The sequence below is a fragment of the Stigmatopora nigra genome, chromosome 17, assembly GCF_051989575.1.
Source record: "Stigmatopora nigra isolate UIUO_SnigA chromosome 17, RoL_Snig_1.1, whole genome shotgun sequence".
NCBI classification, from domain to species: Eukaryota; Metazoa; Chordata; class Actinopteri; order Syngnathiformes; family Syngnathidae; genus Stigmatopora; species Stigmatopora nigra.
In genome coordinates this window covers 2,087,014-2,105,287 of record NC_135524.1, presented here as the reverse complement: position 1 = coordinate 2,105,287, position 18,274 = coordinate 2,087,014, and the positions used below count along the sequence as shown (strand labels likewise).

The following is an 18,274-nucleotide window of genomic DNA, read 5'->3' as shown; positions in this document are numbered from 1 at the left end:
AAACACACAACAACGTCAAATTATTTTAATTCTATTTAACAACCATTAACTTCACCTCAACTTTGGTCAGGTCTAACAATATCCGACGTTCAATGAAAGCACCACTATTCCTCAACGTGCACCGCTGTGACGTCATTTCCGCACGATGGCGGAAGCATGTAGTTTTTTGAATCTCGACGTGCTTTTCTATTATTAATGTACACTTTTTTAAAACCCAAGTGCCACGCATCGGCTCAAGAAACAACAACTAACCACCAAATACGACCATGGATTCGGTAGTGGGTGAAGACCAGACGATCCCCGTTGATTTCAACGGAAGGTAAGAAAAAAAGGGGAAAAATGTCTGGAGCTAATCTGGCTAACGGTTAGCGCGTCTGGGCTTCGCTCGACACTTGGTAGGGTTGTTTAGCAAATCTAATATTTTGTAGATATTACTGATAGGACGCCGTTTATTAACGGGACACCATCGGTAATTCACTGTGCCATATACGATGAGGTAAGTTTTATGCGCCACGTATGATCGATGTGTACGTATACAATAGGTTTACTATCCCGTTTGTAAAATTTAGTGATCGCGCTAAATGCATTAGTGAATAATTGTAGCATGTTAAATGTTTTTATTACTGGTGTTTTAAAGTGGATCAATGATATTATTGTTACCATTGACCAAGTACAAATGTTTGGTATACACGGATGGTTACTAATTGGGCGCCCCAACTCCTAGTGTATTACACCCGGAAGTAGCGAGAGGACAAATCGCACAGTAAGCGTCAGTTCATGCGTTCACAAAGCCGCCATATCAGATGAGGCACTATCTTCATATATGTGGGCTTTCATTTTGCAATTCTAATTTCAAATTGACAACGCAGTGAATTCATCTACTAGTCATGCTAGTGACTACACTATAGTATAGTCATTATAAACAGCGGTGTATGATGACAATAAAGGTTTTTGATTTGATTTATTATAAAGGCATAGCATGTTAAGGCTTTCATTTCAAACTATTCCACAAAATGTAGGTTTTCATAAAGAGGAAAGCTTCTGGATGATTTGAGCAAAATTAAAACTGTATTGCATTAATTAAAATGCTATAAGAATCAACAAGCCACTGCAGTTATCTAACAGCTCCTAGTCTAAATCTTGTAGCGCTCTGCCCCACTTAATATGGCTGACGATGGCTTTTAGGGGATGTCTCTGTTTGTGCGTCTAAGCCTGCCTCCACAGCAACATCCACAGTGGTGCACTGAGCTGTCAGCTTGCTTGTCGTCTTCCCGCTCGCTCGCTCACGACAACATGGGGGACGGGAGTGTGTTCATTTCTGGTAGGTGAAACAGCCTCATAGACATATTTTAGTACTAAACTCCTACATGCTTATTATACTAGTACTGTACTTAGGGTACTGTAGTCATCTGGTACAAGCATCCTCAATTTTGACTTTAGGAAGACAGACATCCAGGTAGCATGCGCATAGTAATCCAAGATGTCAGATGATATGCCAGACTTGAATTACCAAAAATTGCATCACGTTGTGGAAGGCTGTTGGGAATTCGGGTAGTTGAGTTGACTAGTTGTTAGTAGAGGGGAGAAAAAGGGGAAGTCAATGTTTTGTGGTTTCTTGTTTTGGACTGATTTTGGGGGGATGTTTTTGGCAGCTCGTGTCAATAATAGTTCATGTCTGTTTTGAATTGGTGTGCTTTGAAATAGAAGTGTTTATAGTCATGGATGATCTAATATTTAACCAAATGTTTCACAAGCAGTGACATGCTTCCTTGTCATCTGCACAGGAAGCGTTTCATAACCTACTTGACATGACTTTTGTTTTCGATTTTTTTTAAGGTTTCCGTTGGAGGTTAAAATGAAGCCAATTGAAAATGTGCACTGACCCATTAAATTAATTTCTTGTGGTTTAAGGACACATTTATGGTCATTTCATCAGGGGTCAAGGGTCATAAAATCACTTCATTGACCATCCTAAGATGGAAATCCAAATAGCCTGAATTTGAATATTGATTTGTGGATGAATTGTGCCCGGCCGGTTGTGACTCGACTCGGTCACAGTGGTCTGCTTGTTCCCCCGACAAAGCAAAGTCCGTTTCTTGAATTGGATGGCGAGGCTGCCACTGGCACATGCTGTGTCTGTCGCGCATAAAAACAACGAGAGGGCCGGAGAGCTCTCTAGCGTAAAAGAAGCAGAGAGCTATTTATGGACTGTCCGGGGGGCTCCGTGAGCGAGGCCGACCGGCGTGAGTAACGCGTAAACATCACTCGGATGTCTTTTCCATGAAAATGGCTATTTGGCGCCGGTGCAGCTGTGAGGGATTTTGCTGCAACACTTTTGACCGTGCACAATTTTTTTTCTCCTCAGCTGCGGCCTTCCCGACGACCTGAACCTGGGTGACCGTTCCACTTCGGACGTCATGACAGGTATTGTGATTTTCTCTTTTATTTGGCGTGCTCATTAGCGCCAACGCACTTGTCGTGTTTTGCAAGCGATGCAAGACTTGGGAGTCGTTAACGGTCCCGCTGGTAATTATCGGAGTAGGATGCTAAAATGACAAGGATGCTTTGGGACTCAAATTGTCTCTGGTGTTGACTTTCAGTAAATTCTACATTTTTATTTCTTCTGTTTACAAAAAATGGTACTTCTGGATAAGTAAAGTTCTAAATATAATAGATGAAAAAATATGCCAGATGATTTTAAATCACTGGTGTGAAAGTGGCGGCCCGGGGGCCAAATCTGGTCCACCGCATCATTTTATGTGGTCCGGGAAAGTAAATCGTGAGTGCTGACTTTCTGTTTTAGGATCAAAATGAAGAGGATAGATGTATATTAAATTTCCTGATTTTCCCCTTTTAAATCAATAATTGTCATTTTTTTCTTGTTTTTAGTTCAAAAATCATTTTGCAATATTCAGGTCTTTTAATCCAGTTCTTGATCCTTTATGATCTAATATGTTCTTGTCTCAACAGCGAACTTTCCCGGCAAAATGTCTCCCTCCAAAGCCCTCACCATGAAGGACTATGAAAACGTGAGTGTTTGTTATTGTCATCAATTTCAGCTAACTCCTCCCCCATGCCCCGCCCCCACACACATTAATATGCCGTCGGCCCGCGATAAAGGCCTTCATTCATTTGAAGACTTTTTCCACCCGCATGATTCCCGAGCGCTAGTCACATTGTTAGTGTTAGCAAATCAAAGCGTTGCAATTTGGTGATAACAGCAGCAGAAAAGTCTTGTGATCATAACTTCTAAATTCTTTTTGCTTCTGACTGCAGCAAATCACCGCCTTGAAGAAGGAGAACTTCAACTTGAAACTACGCATTTACTACATGGAGGAGCGCATGCAGCAGAAATGCGACGATTCTACGGAGGATATCTACAAAACGGTGGTCTATTTTAAAAAAAAAATGCGGACAAAATTCTGAAATGACCTTAAATGTTTAACATGTCGTTTCTTGACAGAATATCGAGCTAAAAGTGGAGCTGGAGTCCATGAAGAGGGACCTGGCAGAAAAACAAGAGCTACTCGTGTCTGCATCGTAAGAGTTCGTCTTCTGTCTGAGTTAGCCAAACCTGCTACGAGCTAAGTTTGTGTATTTTTTTTGTGTGTTGGCAGCAAAGCGCTCGAGAGCCTAGCGGGTCGAGAGACGGTCGAGCCGCAACGTGTCCGAGAACAAGCGCAGCGGGATATTGAGGCGCTCCGTCAATCGTTTAATGCCAGGATGGCCGAACAAGAAGAAGTAAGAATTTTTTTTTGTCCTTCAGGACCAGAGAGAGCATATTTACCTTCAATGATTGGATTTTTTTTGCACAATGAAAGCAAAAAACTTTGATTGTATTATGGTCCAGACCTAACAAAGCAATTTGTGGACTTTCTGGGTCAAAATCATCCCTCAAACTGACTTTTATTGTTGTTGTTTGTCTCGCCTTAGCGGCTGCGAATAAGCGAAGAAGAGTTGGAAAAAATGACCACCATCGCCGAGCAAGAAAAGCTCAAAAACATCAAGTTGGAGAAACAGATCCAGTCGGCCTCCTCAAGTGACCCCGCCCAAGGCCTGCAGGAGAACAATGGGTAAACTGGCGATGCTGCCATTTCCAAGTCTGCTGACGTCTTAACGTTGTATTCTTGTTGTCAGTGTCGTGGAGCAGCTGAAGGCCACGTTAGAGATGCGACAAGCAGAGATTCGCCAGAGAGACCAAAAGCACAGGGAAGCTGAGGAGCGGTCATCGGAACGAGTCAAGCAGTTGACGGATCAACTTGAGGTTGGCCTTTCTCTCACGACTCCACGGCTTTGTCATGAAGCTGATTTGTTTTTGTTCCAATGGCAGGCCTTGAAGGAGCAAATCCTCGGAGAAAAACAACAACCTTACCTCCAGGTTAGTGTCCTTCAAATATATATTGGTTTGTGATGGTTAGCATTGAATGTTTGACGGTTGTTTTTATTTTATTTTTTTAAATCACAACTTTATTGCATGTTGTTGTCATCACCAACAATATTTATTCAAATTAATCCAATCCCGAGTTACAATAGCCATTATGAAACAAAGGCCCCAAAAACTAGATTTTATTTGAATATTTTTTATTTTAGATTACATTCGGTCACGTAAAAAAAAAATAGGCATTCAAAAGTCAAAGAGAGAAGAGCGGAACGCTGGCCTAACGTCTTTTCATCAATGGTCAACCAGAAATAACTGAGTCCAGACATCCTGGTAATCTGCCTTTAAATCCCTGACCGGAGGACTTGCTGCAAAAAAACCTAATAAAAGGCCAAAAATAAGTGAATTCATCAAGCAAAATGGTGACCAGTTTTTACTTCATCTTACTTTTCAAGAGCCAAAATTCTTCTGGATTCTACGTTAAGTGTTAAAGAAGTGGCTAGCCAACAGCCATAACAAAGATTAGCACACTAGCCTCAGCGGATTTAACCCCATCATTTAGTTGCGAGTGGAACGGAGGCAGGAGCAGGGATTATTCAAGGATTAGGATTTACACCGCTCTCTAATCATTCGCCCTCCGCCATGCACGCATAAACGATGGGACGCGATCTTTAGGAATGGCTCTTTGGCGTGGATAGACGCCATCTGCGTGGACCGGAGGCGCCATGAAGGACTCTTGTCGCGTTTGCGGCGGGCGCCTCATCGGCAATCAATGTCGTTGGATCTTTAGTTCGGCCGCTAAGAGGAAGCTCCAGATCATTCTGTCGCACGTGCTCGGCCGCGAGGTGACCCGCGACGGCCGCGCCGAGTTCCTCTGCGGGAAATGCGTCTTCCAGCTGGAGAAGGTAGTGCAGTGCGACGTGAATCTCGGACGCTTACGCGAGCAGCACGACAACCAAGTGCAGAAGATCCAAGCGGAGAAAGCACACTTGGTTCAGTGCTTCGTCCACGTCTACAACAAGCACAACCCCGAACGGGAAAAGAGCGACGATGACGAAAGCGGCCCTCCCAAGACTCCCCTACGATTGTCCGCGGTGGGTAGTTTCGACGAAGAGGCCACCGTGAACGCGCTGCCCGAAAACACGCCATCGCCTAGAGACGGCGCTCAGCACCGCATGAGACGATGCGTCAGTCTGGATAGACTAGCCGGGAAAGGAGTTGTCCAACCACGTTCAGGTCTGAAAAAATGGAAGGCTGGATCGACTATAGCACTAGATGGTCCCACTAAGAGCTTTAGTTTGCGTGGATCTCGGGGAAACTCGCAAAGCATGTACCTGGATCTCGTCCACTACAAGGGGACGGTTCCCAAATCTGGATTCAAAGGCCGTTCTGCGTCCTTACAGTCCCTCAACAGAGATTTCGACACCCCAGAAACCATGCCATTTAAGAAAAAGAGCCGAGAGACAAAGGTGATCAGGAACTCTGGTGACCCGGTCGGGAAGACGCAAGCCAGAACGCTCCTACCAGGTTCCTCACGGCAGCCCTCCGTCATCTTTGACTTGATCCAGATCCTGCGCTGCCTGGGTGGGAGGGGACTGTCGGTCTCGGCCGGGAGCCGCATCCCCGTCCTCAAGAAGTTGGCCGCCGTACGTTCTCAAACGTTTACCAAGCGCATACGCAGAGAAGCTCGGTGGAAGTCCCTGCACGACCTGACGGAGGAATTTGATGACCAATACGCCCCCGCCCGAGCGGAGGTAGTTTGACACCAAAGAGCAATATAATGTGTATATATATTGGAATATGTAAATGTACTCACTGTGAAAATAGTTGCTAAAAAAACTGGTAAATAGGAGTTTTAGTCTAAGTCCTTCGTCCAGGGATTACTGTATATCTGCTGGTGAAACTTTAACAGGCATAGTTGTCTTACATTTTTGTCTTTTGGGAACTTTGTAGAGCGAGATTCATCGACTGGAGTCCGTCAACAAGATGCTTACGGAAGAACTGACGCAAGTGAAAAGCATCCGTGAGAACCTGACAAAGACGCTGGAAGAAACACAGAATCAAAGCAAGGTAGGAGTACACACTTAAAAGAAAAACTGTTTTTTTTTTTTTTTTATAGATTTCCTTATCCCACTGTTGGTCCTCAGATCATGTCCGAAAAGCTGGACGACAAAGAGAACCAACTCTTGGCCGAGAAGAAAAACAGCCTCAAAAGGGACAAAACCATCCAGGGACTCTTGCAGGTTCTCAGTGAAAAAGAGAAAGAAGTGAGCCTCAAAAATAATAAAAAATAACCTAAAAAAACTAGAACCTCCTCAGGGTGGTCTAACATTTTCTGTCCGCAGATTTCCGAGTTATGTCACGAGATCGAAGACCGAGACGACGCTCTCGCCAAAGCTCGTGAGACTCTCCACAAAGCCCAGATGCAGAAATTTCAGGTAAGACTCTCCTACTTACTGGCCACCACAGGATTTATTCAAAACCTTGCGTTTTTTGTTGTCTCGCAGGGAGCCGAAGAGCACCAAAGTCTGTTGATGGCCAAGCAAACGGAGCTGGCTCAGCTGCAGGGAGATCACCACGGCAAGGTCCTGGAGACTCAAAAACTGCAGAGAGCCTTGGAGAGGAGAGAGCAGGAACTGGCAGATTTGCAGCAGTCCAAAGAGCAACTGGAGGTGGAGCTGGACGACCTTCAACAGCAGAAGAAGAAGGGAGACAAAGCCCTCAACGTAAGACACAAAAAAAAGATTAAAAACATATTAAAATGGAAAAAATCTAGTTCAAATTCATTACCTACTCACTAAGTAACAAATACATATCTGGTGGTTTTGATCTTTAATAGTAAAATTTGACATTGTGAGATGCGGCATAAAAGACGGTGAATTGTTATCTTAAGGCATCTCGCTCTTATCTCAAAATGGTTCTCATAATTGTCTTCATATCTCAAATTCTTCATATATTTTATGTCATTTCCGCAGGATATGAGGAACCAGCTGAAAAAACTAAGCGACGAAATTGGAGAGAGGGAAAGTTCTCTTGAACAACGCTATCAAGATCTCTTAAATCAAACCAAAAGGAAAGTTTTGGCGCATGAAGTCACCATCCAGCGCTTAACATCCAACTTGGCTGATAAAGAACAACAGTTACAGGTAAGAAAAGAAAGTTTATTGGAGTACAAATAAAAAAAATATGTGAAAAATGATCTTCTTTAGGAGTACATCAACTCGCTGAAAGATTTAGAGCAAGACAAGACGCCGACGGGAAATGACGGCATGCTTACCAAACTACGACAAAGACTGAAAGAAAAGGAGCGAGCCTTGGAGGTGAGGAAAAATCCTTCGCCATTTCATTTCCACGGAGAAATAACCGTACAATTTGTGGCCAACTCTCAGCGGGCGCTGGACGAGAAGTTCACTGCCATCGAGGAAAAAGACAACCAAATCCATCTGCTACAACTTTCACTCCGGGAGAAAGAACGAGACATGGAAAGACTCCACAACTTGTTGTCTCACAACGAGGAAACTATCAGTGTGAGTAGATGACGACATATTGGATGACTGTTGGAATAGCGCCCGTCATTTTCATTCCTGTCCCCTTCAGAGTTTTGATGGCTTCATCAAAGAGAAAGACGTGGAACTGCAACACCTCACCAACACCCTGAAAAACCTACAAAGAGCCAAACAAGACGCCGAGGACAACCTAAACCGATTACTACGAGAGAAAGACTCCATCATCCAACAGCTACGCCACTCCCTCGACGGCAAGACCAAAGATTTGGAGGTGTGGCCTCCTACTGTCCGTCATTTCTCCCCCTTGTCCTTCAACAACCTGTCGTCCTTGCAGGAAATGTCCCAGTCCGTCCTCAACCAGTCGCAGAGTCAAGCTCGCGATTTGGCGGAGCAGATGGGACAGAGGTTAAAGGTCACCGAGGCTATGTTAGCCGAGGCCGTGAAGCACCGGGAACGCCATGTCGCCGATAACAAGGACGCCGTGGAAGGATTGCTGGCGACCATTAACAGCAAGGACCAACTCATTAAGGTGGACTGCACAATAAAAACTGATATTACTTGGAAAATATCAAGTTTTTATTAATTTATTTTTCAAATTAAATGTATTTTTTCCTCCAGGAGTCTGCCGAGCACTACAACCGCATGCTCTCCGAACGTTCTCATGAAATTCAGGAGCTGAGAAGGCAGTTGTCTGACCGCCAAAGCTCCACCGTGACCCGGAAGGACTCCTCGGAAGAAAGTGCAGAGATCCGAGAGCTTCTCGCCAGAAAAGACAGCCTCATTGACGTAAGATTCTGTTCTGAAAGCTTCCTTTTTTAAGTGAACACCGTGAGACGCTGTTCTATTTTTTTGCAGAAGCTCTTTCAGCGTAGGCAGGAGACAGAGGACCACCATCAGGAACCAGACTATGTGCTGGAGCTCAGACAAACTGTCCAGATTATGCAGGAGAAGTTAGATGAGAGGGAAGGTGAGGGAGATTTTGGTTGCCGCTTACTATACACTTCCTTATCACAGTTTGTTTTTTTAATGGATTTTTGACGATCTTTTTTTGCTACCCTGCAGGCGCACCTTCCAGGAGGAACAGCGACGACAGCGTGGAGAGCATCCCCCTCTCCAAGAAGACCCTTGTGGTCCTGAAAAAAGAATTGGCGCAGAAAACTGAAGCTCTCAACAAAGCCCTGAAGAGAGAAAATGAACTCAAGGTCTTGTTTTTCCCCGGTACTCCTCATTCTTTCACATTTAATTGCTCAATAATCATTTTTTTGTCCTTCTAGATGTCTTTGGCGGAGCTTCAGGTACTACTCTGTGAACTGGAAGGTCGAAGTGAAGGCCAGGCTGCCAATATGGACTCCCTGACTGCCACTCTCAAGACCAAGGATGAAATTATACAGGTAGGTGGAAGAAATATCATCATATTTCCAAGTTTTCAAGTGTGTGAGCGTCTGTTTCCATTTTATTTTTGATCAGGCACTCCAGGAGCGCCTCGATCAGCTCGGACACCGAGTCCATGATCCCAGTCTGGACCCATCGGCTTTGGGGCTACCTCAAAGACAGAGGACTGTGATTGGTGGAGACTGCCAGCAGGAGGTATAACGTTCTTTGCTTCACAAAAATATGATTTGAAAACATAAAAATTGGCTTTCAGGTTCTCCCCGGCTTGGCGACTTTACAGCAGGAGCACGAGGCCCTCAACAAAGCTCTGAGGGCCGAGCAGCAACTCTATTCCAGTTTGGTCAGGACTGTGAAAGAACAGGATAGGTGGGGAATTTGTAGTATTTGGATGAATCGTGTTTTTTGACGAATGGGGGGTTTTGTGCTTACAGCGCCCAACGTCTCCACGCTCTGCAGCTGGAACTGACGGCCGTGCAACTTCTCCGACAGCAGCTGGAAGACGGCATCAAGGCCAACGAGGAGCTCAGGGACGACTTGGAACGAGAACTAGAGCGAGTCAAAGTGGGAGAAGGTGCGCTGACCATGCATGAGGCTCACATTTGATTTGCAGGAATCTTCAGCAAGGCTGTCATAGTTCAAATAACACAATAATAATAACAATTAAATGACCCACCCACTCAAACGTCAGTGGAATTGGTATTAATGTCCCCCACTCATCTGTCTTCTTCACTCTCATTCTTTCCTCATTTTATTTTCTCTTACTAAAAAGCTCCCAATCCATTTTGCATGCTGATTTTCCAAATTTCTTTCTCTTTATCCCACCCTGTGCACTTCTGTCTCCCTCTCTGCATGTAACTATATTCCATTTCCCCCAAATTGTCTCTTAATGTTCAAAAATGTGAATAAAATCTTTTCTTTTTCCTTTTTCTTCCCCTCCACATCTTTTTCATTTTGCCTTTCCACATTCCCCATTCAACCACTTGTCCACGATGTCACTACGTTAAATTATCTTAAGCTCTAATGGCTGTTGGTTATATAAGGTAGCAAACGGCATGCTATGTTTAAGTAAAACAACTTTCCGCTCGTCTAATCTGGGGTTACGTCAATGGCGTGATGACGTTGACCCGGATTGCCAGTGTCTTTGCACTCTCAGGTACTTCCGTAAGCCTTCTAATTTCAAGTCAGGATCTAGTCCTGGCGGTAAGGTGGGGAAATTGCACCAAGACGGACGGCCATGTTCCTCTTTTTTGATTTAACAAGAGAATTCTCCACTTTCAGTTAACGTCATCATGTTATAAAGTGACAAAATCACCAAATAGAATTATATTTTCTCATTGCTATCCCCATTTTGTAGCATTATCATTCCTCATTTAAGCACAAAATATCATAATAATGGATTTATTTGTATTTTTAAAGCGCATTTTTGGCCAAAAAATCTACACTATCACCATTTTTCATTTAATTCTTTGTGTTGCAAATGTGTTTCTTCAAATATTTATATTACTATTGAATTTTTGTCATGATCACAGCTCACTAAAACACAATATTTATCGTGAATAACAGCACCAAAACATGATTGTACCTAAAGAATTATTTTTTTCTGAATATATGTTTATAATATCAATTGTAGGAATTAAAAAAGCGTCACAATAAAAGCCTGTATATGTGTTTAGGTGCGATTGGAGTGGACCCTAAAGAACTGGAATGTGTACAACATCAACTGGAAGATGCCCAGCGCTGGAACGTCTCACTTCAAGCCCGCCTCGGAGCCATTCAGAACCGCGGCGGCGGAGTGGGCGGGGCCAACGACTGCGGTACCAACAGAAAAATTCATTGTATGAAGTATTTTTGTGTTAAACACTGTTTCTCTTTTCAGGAGACTCATTAAGTTACATTGGAGAGCAGACCTCTTACATGAGCATCTATGTGGGGGAGGACCACCATGACAGTTCACCGGAGGAATTGAAACAGAAGGTATACATACTACATTCATTTTTAAAAGTACACAAATGACCGCAACTATGGAAAAAATGTGTTTTTTTTAGGTACTAGAGCTTCAAGACTGCATCAGCAAGCTTCAAAGTCTCAACACGGAGCTCCAGAGCAAAGTGACGGCACTGGAAAAGACCCAACGGCATGATTTGGACAAAAGCAAGACCCTCGCTGGTCCCCGGAAACAGGTTGGACACCACAAAAACAAACACATTTGTGTTCTTAGTTTAATCTGCTGAAGAATAGCTGCCCAAACTAAAAGTTTGAGTGATAGTGTGTCTAAAATTCCATCTTAACAACCACTTTTTAGTCTTTCCGTCTAACCTTTTGAACCTGTCTTTACCTCTACTATGTTGCTTGGAGCTCCAATTTCCTATTTTCCAATTGTTTCCTAAATGCAGCATGGTCCATTTTTTTGTGGATGTGCCTTTTTAGCCTTTGATGAAATCCTCCTGACTTTTCCTCCATTGTTCCTAACCAATCCTGTGTCTCTATTTCTATCTGTGTGTGTGTTTTTTCCCATGAATTGGTCTTTCTCGCCACATTAGACACGTCACGCCATCCCGCTGTCGCTTTGCACCGTTTTTTGCCTTCTGTTGCCTCATTGACTTTTCTTTTTTGGAGTCTCGTATGTCATACTCGCCTCACATCCCATTACTCTAGCAGCCCGGATCGCCGGCACCCCCAGTGTACGTCGCGACAAAATCTGGAGACCCGGGGAGTCGGACCGTCATCCCGCCGGGGCAGGTGAGTCACGGATTTTAGGAGATTTTTTGTTGAATTTAATATAGTAGTAACATTCCCTGGTCTTTCAGGTGGGATGGGACGATAGTCTGGATAGCGGTCTGGGCCAAAGCAGGGAGCATGCTCAGTGTGCCCTAGTGGAGGCTGAAAGTAATGCTGCTTCACTCCCATGCATTGGGTGAGTATTAAAGAAAAATGCATTTTTTTATATGGTGTACACAATTTTAAATGGCGTATAAAAACATAGGGATAAGTTATTCTTAATAATTATTGAAGGGTCACATTACTTTGATATACTTTTTAAGGATAAATAAATGTTAATTAATTCATGATGGAGCGTTGTCAGTGGGATCCAATGAGTTAAATGTGCATCTTTTTCTATTGAGGCTACATTGCTATCAATTCCCTCTTTGCAGAGAGGAACACCTTAACTTAACGTTGGAAAACGGTCAACAACATCCGCCGCCCAAGGAAGAAAAATCCAGGATGGGCATCTCCGCAAAACCCAGCCATGGGCAAGATGAAGTAACCTCTTTCCTGGCCAATGCTGAGAAAATAGAAACGCTTGAAAATGGGCAGCACAGCACCATCCCAAAACACAAGGTATGTTTTACATCACAGGGAAAATGCCTCAAATGTTTGAGAATGGTCCTGTGTCTTTTCCAGACTCGTGCCAGGTCGCGCTTGCCTGTTCCGATCGGGCCAAAACCGGAAACTCGGAGTGACTCCCAGTCGGCTCTTTTGACCCAATTGGAGCTGCTCCACCAAGAATGCCAGGAGAAGGAGGACTTGATCAATAAGTTGAGTGAACGTTTGGCCGACCTGGAGGAGCTCCACAACAAAGAGGACCGGAAAACGGAGGACCTGATTGAAAGCCAGAGTGCATCCGGCGAAGAGTTTGTCGCTTTACAGGAAGAGGATCTCCAAAAGCAACTTGAACAGATTTTAAAATTGGCAGAGAAGTTTTTCCTGTCACCAGACGGACAAGAACCAGAAATGTCAAATCTCCTTTCAGAAATCCAGGCACTGAACGCCGCTTTACACCAGAAAAATACGCAAGAGGGCGGAGTTTCTGGCCACCTGGTCTCAGATCCGGAGATGAGCCAAGTTTTGTCCAAATGCCTCAACTCTGTAGAATCTCTCCTCGCCGCTCTGGCAACGGCCTGCACGGGCGACCATTCGTTAGCCGACCTCGACCTACGGGAACATTTGGAAATTCTCCAAAGACACCTGCAAGAACGACGGGAACAATTTCCAAGCGAGAAGACTCCCCACTCGGACCTTCATCGCAACCTGCGATTCCTCTGGCAGATCCTCGCCGACCAATCTCAGAAGATTACCGAGCTCCAAACATCCCTGAAGGAGGCCCAGGCGGCCAAATTGGACACTCGGGGATCCACTCCCGGTGCTCAGGCTCAACTAGAGGCTCTGCACAAGGCCTTGAGGGAGAAGAAAAAAGCCTGCGAAAATCTGGAGCTGAAACTAGCCACGGCGGAATCTGCAGCCTCTTCCAAAGGTGGGAGTCTCCGTCATCTTATTTAACTTTGTATGAAAAATTTTACACTGGTACCTTGACTTAAGAGTAAGAGCAATGTTTGAGTCCTGGCAATTTTTGTCTGGAAATTGGACATCCTTATACGTTCAATTTGGAGTTGAAGTCAAGGTGCCAATGTGTGTTGGGGCGCTTCACATTGGAGCAAAAATGAAGGCCTAACGTGAACGTTGCCTCCAGCAGCTGTTGTGTATCAGGATGACAAAGGCGTCCAGGTGGATTTGCAGGACCTGGGTTACCAAACCGCGGGCAAGAGTGAGAACCATAGGGAAGAGAGCAGTAGCACAGGTCAGAAGCTGTGCACGACCTCCACTGGCCAGGCCTTCAATTAATCTCACTCGATTTTGGAGTGACACGCTCGCCGTCTTTGAGTCTTTTAACCTCACCGCGTCTTGGAGTGTTGTGGATCAATTCTTTGCATGTCTTTTCAGCACTTGACAATCTCCACGTTCTTTCACCAAAGTCTCGTTTCCCAACGAAAACTGTTTTTTAATGAATTCTGACATGTTTTTTTTCTCTTTCCATTGGTGGCATCCAGACCTTGCTGTGAAATCCAGCCCAAGCGCTTCCAACATCCCCTCACTGCTGATTCAGGATCAGGCGCACTTTTCTTCCAATGAACATTTGGACTCTTCTTCTGGGACGCCCTACCCGAGTTCCCCCAGCTTGAGCTCTGCCAAGGTAAATCCATCATGGCGGCCAACTACCAGTAACAACAACAAAAAACTGAGAAACAATGCTAACATGTTTTCAGGTCAGTCCGAAAAGCCTCGAGCGGAGGGACTCGCCGGCAAAGTCCGCTCTGGACAAAGAAGACGATGGCGAAAAGACCAAGTTACGGCACACCCGGAGCCGTTCCGCCTCCCCCGCCAGGTCGGAATTCCATGCAAAGGAGAACAAGACCCAAGAACCGAATGATTAACGTGCCTGTCCCCACAGTCTGGACTCCCTGGTGCAGTCTCAGGCCCGCGAACTGTCGCAACTCCGTCAGCAAATCAAGGAGACGCGGCGACTGGGCGGCCTCCAGCGCCGACAGTTTGGCGAACTGAGCGGAGCCCTGCGAGAGTTTTTCAAGGCCGGTCCGCCCGACTGCTACGTGGGACAGGCGCTCAAGGGCCAGCTGGACGAGAGCCTGAGGATCCTGGATCGACTGGACGGACTCTCGGACAAAGGTGGGAAAAGTCGCCATGACACGCTCCATCCATGTCTTTGACCTTTGTCTTTTCCGTCCGCTAGGAGCGAATCATCAGCACGACGAAGACGTGGCGGCTCTGGAACTTTCTCGCAGGTAATTGTCAACTTTACACAACGCTGCTTCATATTTTTAGCAAGTATTTCATACCCAGAATGCAGTTGTCCGAGTCCGTTCGTCCATTTTGTGCGTGTAAGACAGCGGCGAATGTTATTTGTAGAGAAACGGAGGCCGCGGAGTACCCCGTGGTCTCCATCCAGCAGGAGCTGGAAGAGTTGCGTCTGGATCTAGAAGGCGAAAGAGAGCGGCTCCGGCGCCACCTGGGCGCCCTGCTCGGGCAAAATTTTGCTCTGGCTGCCCGTGCCAGTCAGCGTTTAGATGCGTGAGTGAGGCGATGCGTTTGCCGTGTGCTGTGCTATAGTCCATAGATTCAAAAAAATACTTAAGTCAGCGTAGGCTGAACTCAGGCTTGTTGTGCGGGCCATATTCAGCGAAATTGTTTGGACACCCCATGCACGGGTTTGCTGTGTTTGTGTGGGTTTGAGTGACGTTAAAAAATTACTTTTTGGCCTTTAAATTACATTTTTGCTGTTCTCAGAGGCCCAAAAATTGCTATTTATAACTAATAACTAACAAATTTGGTTCCTCTTTTTCTCCATCAGATTGGCCAAAGAACTGCAGGAGAAAAACCGCCTGATCCAGAACCTGCAGTCTCAAGTCCAAGTCCTCAGTCCCAGCAAAACTCCCCCAGTCCCCGGTTCCGATGTCCATCTTTCGGATGAGGACTCCTGGGCCAGTGGCAGCCCACTCATGCAAGGTAGCCTTAAACGGAAACCCACGGGTGGGAATCGTGTTTCCCACTCACCCTCGGGTGTCCCCTTTCCGTACCCCTTCCATAAGATGCATAATTCAGAGGCGCCTCTCTGGTTCCACCCAAAGGGCAACCAAGAAACTAAGCAACCTTCCATTGTGCCTCACACAGGGTCAGACGTGGCGTCCCACTTGCGACGGGAGAACCGATTTCTTCGCCAGCGGCTGAGGAGCGGTGAGGAGCTCGGCGCCAGCTTGCGTGCCGAGCTGGACCTGCACCTGTCCGTCATGTCCCGGGCTCGCCGTTCCGTGACGCAAGACGGGGAAAGACGCTCGCCGCCCGTGTTTGATTCAGGTAGGCATCAGATGAACTTATTTAAATGAGATTTATCTTGATTGGACGTCTGGCGTCCCCCATCAGAGCTGTTGGCCGAGCACCTGGAGGAGATCCGGGCGCTGAGGCGGCGCCTGGAGGAGAGCATTTGCACCAACGACCGACTCGGGGAGCAGCTGGAGCGCCGACTGGCCCAGGCCGATCAAGATACGGGTAAGACTTTTTCATCATTTAAAAAGAAATACTATACTATGTCATTTTTTAAGTAAAAAAAGCCTTACTATCCTATGTCGTTGCAGCGGCCGCCAACATCTTCATCCACTCCAACGCGGATCAAAGCCACCTGGTGAAAGAGATGCACTTTTTGCGGGGCCAGAACCGAACCCTCAAAGAGGAGCTGGAACTGGAGTCCAAAGGTACAAACACACAATAAGTGACCATTTGTGTCCTCAACGAATGACGTCTTCCTTCTTGTCCCTCAGCACGGGAGAATCTGGCCGGGCGTGCGGCCAAGCTGGAGCAGAGCGACGCGGAGAACGACTTTCTGAGGCGGGAAAACGGCGATCTGCGGGAAAAGCTGGAGCTGGCCGAGCGGGAGAAAAGCCGCCTCGTGCGTTCGTTGCGCGGGTACGTTCGTTCCTTGATACGATTTCAATGGCGAACCATTCTCAATCATCCATTTTCCTCCAGTTTGCAGTGCGATGCCAAGCTCCAGCGGCAGCAAATGAGCGACTCGCAGCGTCTCCTACGTTCGCTACGCTTGGAGCTGCAAGTTCACCAGCGACTGGAGACGGAGAATCAAAGTGGGTTGACCGACTTACGGTTTGGCTCTGTCTAGTGTCATCAGTGAGTCTTTTCCACGCCGCCAGGACCCGGCTCGGACGCAGCCGACCTCTCCGAGCTGCTGTCGGAGATTCGTCGTCTACGGGTTGAGCTGGAGAGGAGCATCCGAGCCAACGTGGCGCTGCGCCAGAAGCTGGAAGAGCGGCTGCGGTCCGAGAGCGACGGCCCGCTCCTCTCGGACGACGGCGATGGCTCTGGCGAAAGCGCCGCGGACGCTCCTTTCCGACTGATCCCGGGACACCGCCTGTGGGCCGACCGCAATGGGCGCCACGTCTTGGCACTGGTGGAGGACTACGATGCACTACGTAGTCGGATCTCGGAGGGTCGGCAGCTGGCCTGTGGCTTGGACCCCAAGGTGATTTTTTAATATGATCTTCTAATCATCTAAGTAATGGAGAAAAACATCGCAAATACTCCATTTTTCTTTTCTTCCCCACACAAGGAGAGCACGACGGCATCAACGGGGGACTTTAGCGCACTTCGACAAGTCCTGGACGAAGCTGCCCGCCTGCTCAAGCTGCCGTGGAAGGTCTCGGTGCCGGCCGGGGTCCACGACCGCCAGGTACGTGGCGCCTACTCGATGCGGGGTGCCCTACCTTGACCCTAACCCCCTCTTTTCCCGCAGGACCATCTGAAGAAGGAGATCTGGCGCCTGAAAAGCCGACTATCGCAACAGGAGAGGATGCTGAGCGGCGCCGTTAAACGTCTACGAACCACCAACCAGCTCAAGGAAGGGATGGAGAGAGTCATCATCGACCAACGTACGTAGACGTAAAATGAGGAAGCTTGGAATGGTGTGCCTGACTGATGTGGTCTTGTTCCTTCCCGTAGTGTCCCTCACGCACGGCGTGTTGAAGAAAGCCCGTGGCAACTTGGAGGTGAGTCTTACGTACGCAAACACGAACGTGGAGCAACGTAGACAGACCTTTTGACTCATTGCTACTTTGTCGTTTATCCGTAACATTAGAAAAGCCACTGTTACCACTTTGGCCCAAGCGGAGGACATGGTAAAAAGAATGCACCCTGCTTTGTGTTTTTGCATGACTAAGTTGCACTGAACAAAGTACATTCTGTTTTAGTTGCAACTTTTTGCATGGTCAATATATACACGCGTCAATTAAGTCTAGATAATTTCTTCTTGTCTATGCATCTACGACATGCAAAGTAAGAATATTTGTGATCTACTTTGGTATGTAAGTACGTCTAGGCAATTAAAGACGTCTTTGCATAGTAAGCCTTGTCATTTTAAAGAAAAAGAGCATGCTGACAAAGTTGTGGTAATTGTTATCCGGAAAATAGTTCGTAATATTGCAATTTCTTTCTTTCTTTTTCAGGAGGTTCCCTTAAATGGCCAATAGCTGGAGTTGAAGTTTACTCGTCAGACGAACCGTGACCCTTTTTACTCTTTGAAATCCTCTACTTTATTTGTACTAAAGTGGTGTTTAAGGTACTCTTTACTGCTTTTGCCTAAATATGGATGTATATATATGTTCTTTTGTGCTTTGCAGTAAAAAAAGAAGATAAGATTTTA

The 18,274-nt window shown here is 46.2% G+C and overlaps 1 protein-coding gene across 1 annotated transcript; it reads left to right on the top strand.

The window, feature by feature from the left end:
* The first annotated feature begins 136 nt into the window (after positions 1 to 136).
* On the top strand, positions 137 to 18,274 carry cdk5rap2 (CDK5 regulatory subunit associated protein 2). The gene is made up of 50 exons (XM_077737947.1): positions 137 to 319; positions 2,366 to 2,424; positions 2,971 to 3,029; positions 3,277 to 3,387; positions 3,464 to 3,540; positions 3,618 to 3,741; positions 3,934 to 4,073; positions 4,138 to 4,264; positions 4,331 to 4,378; positions 5,077 to 6,132; positions 6,332 to 6,448; positions 6,526 to 6,645; positions 6,724 to 6,816; positions 6,886 to 7,104; positions 7,354 to 7,524; positions 7,588 to 7,698; positions 7,768 to 7,905; positions 7,976 to 8,155; positions 8,219 to 8,413; positions 8,503 to 8,670; positions 8,740 to 8,851; positions 8,947 to 9,086; positions 9,159 to 9,275; positions 9,352 to 9,471; positions 9,530 to 9,642; positions 9,708 to 9,847; positions 10,950 to 11,090; positions 11,153 to 11,250; positions 11,322 to 11,456; positions 11,932 to 12,015; positions 12,084 to 12,190; positions 12,429 to 12,615; positions 12,679 to 13,528; positions 13,745 to 13,852; positions 14,103 to 14,245; positions 14,319 to 14,437; positions 14,504 to 14,736; positions 14,801 to 14,852; positions 15,419 to 15,573; positions 15,739 to 15,921; positions 15,988 to 16,113; positions 16,200 to 16,316; positions 16,383 to 16,527; positions 16,591 to 16,703; positions 16,770 to 17,098; positions 17,186 to 17,305; positions 17,369 to 17,504; positions 17,575 to 17,621; positions 17,711 to 17,750; positions 18,078 to 18,274. Exons 1-50 carry the CDS (start codon positions 267 to 269, stop codon positions 18,134 to 18,136), a joined length of 7,935 nt encoding a protein of 2,644 aa, XP_077594073.1. The 5' UTR covers positions 137 to 266; the 3' UTR covers positions 18,137 to 18,274.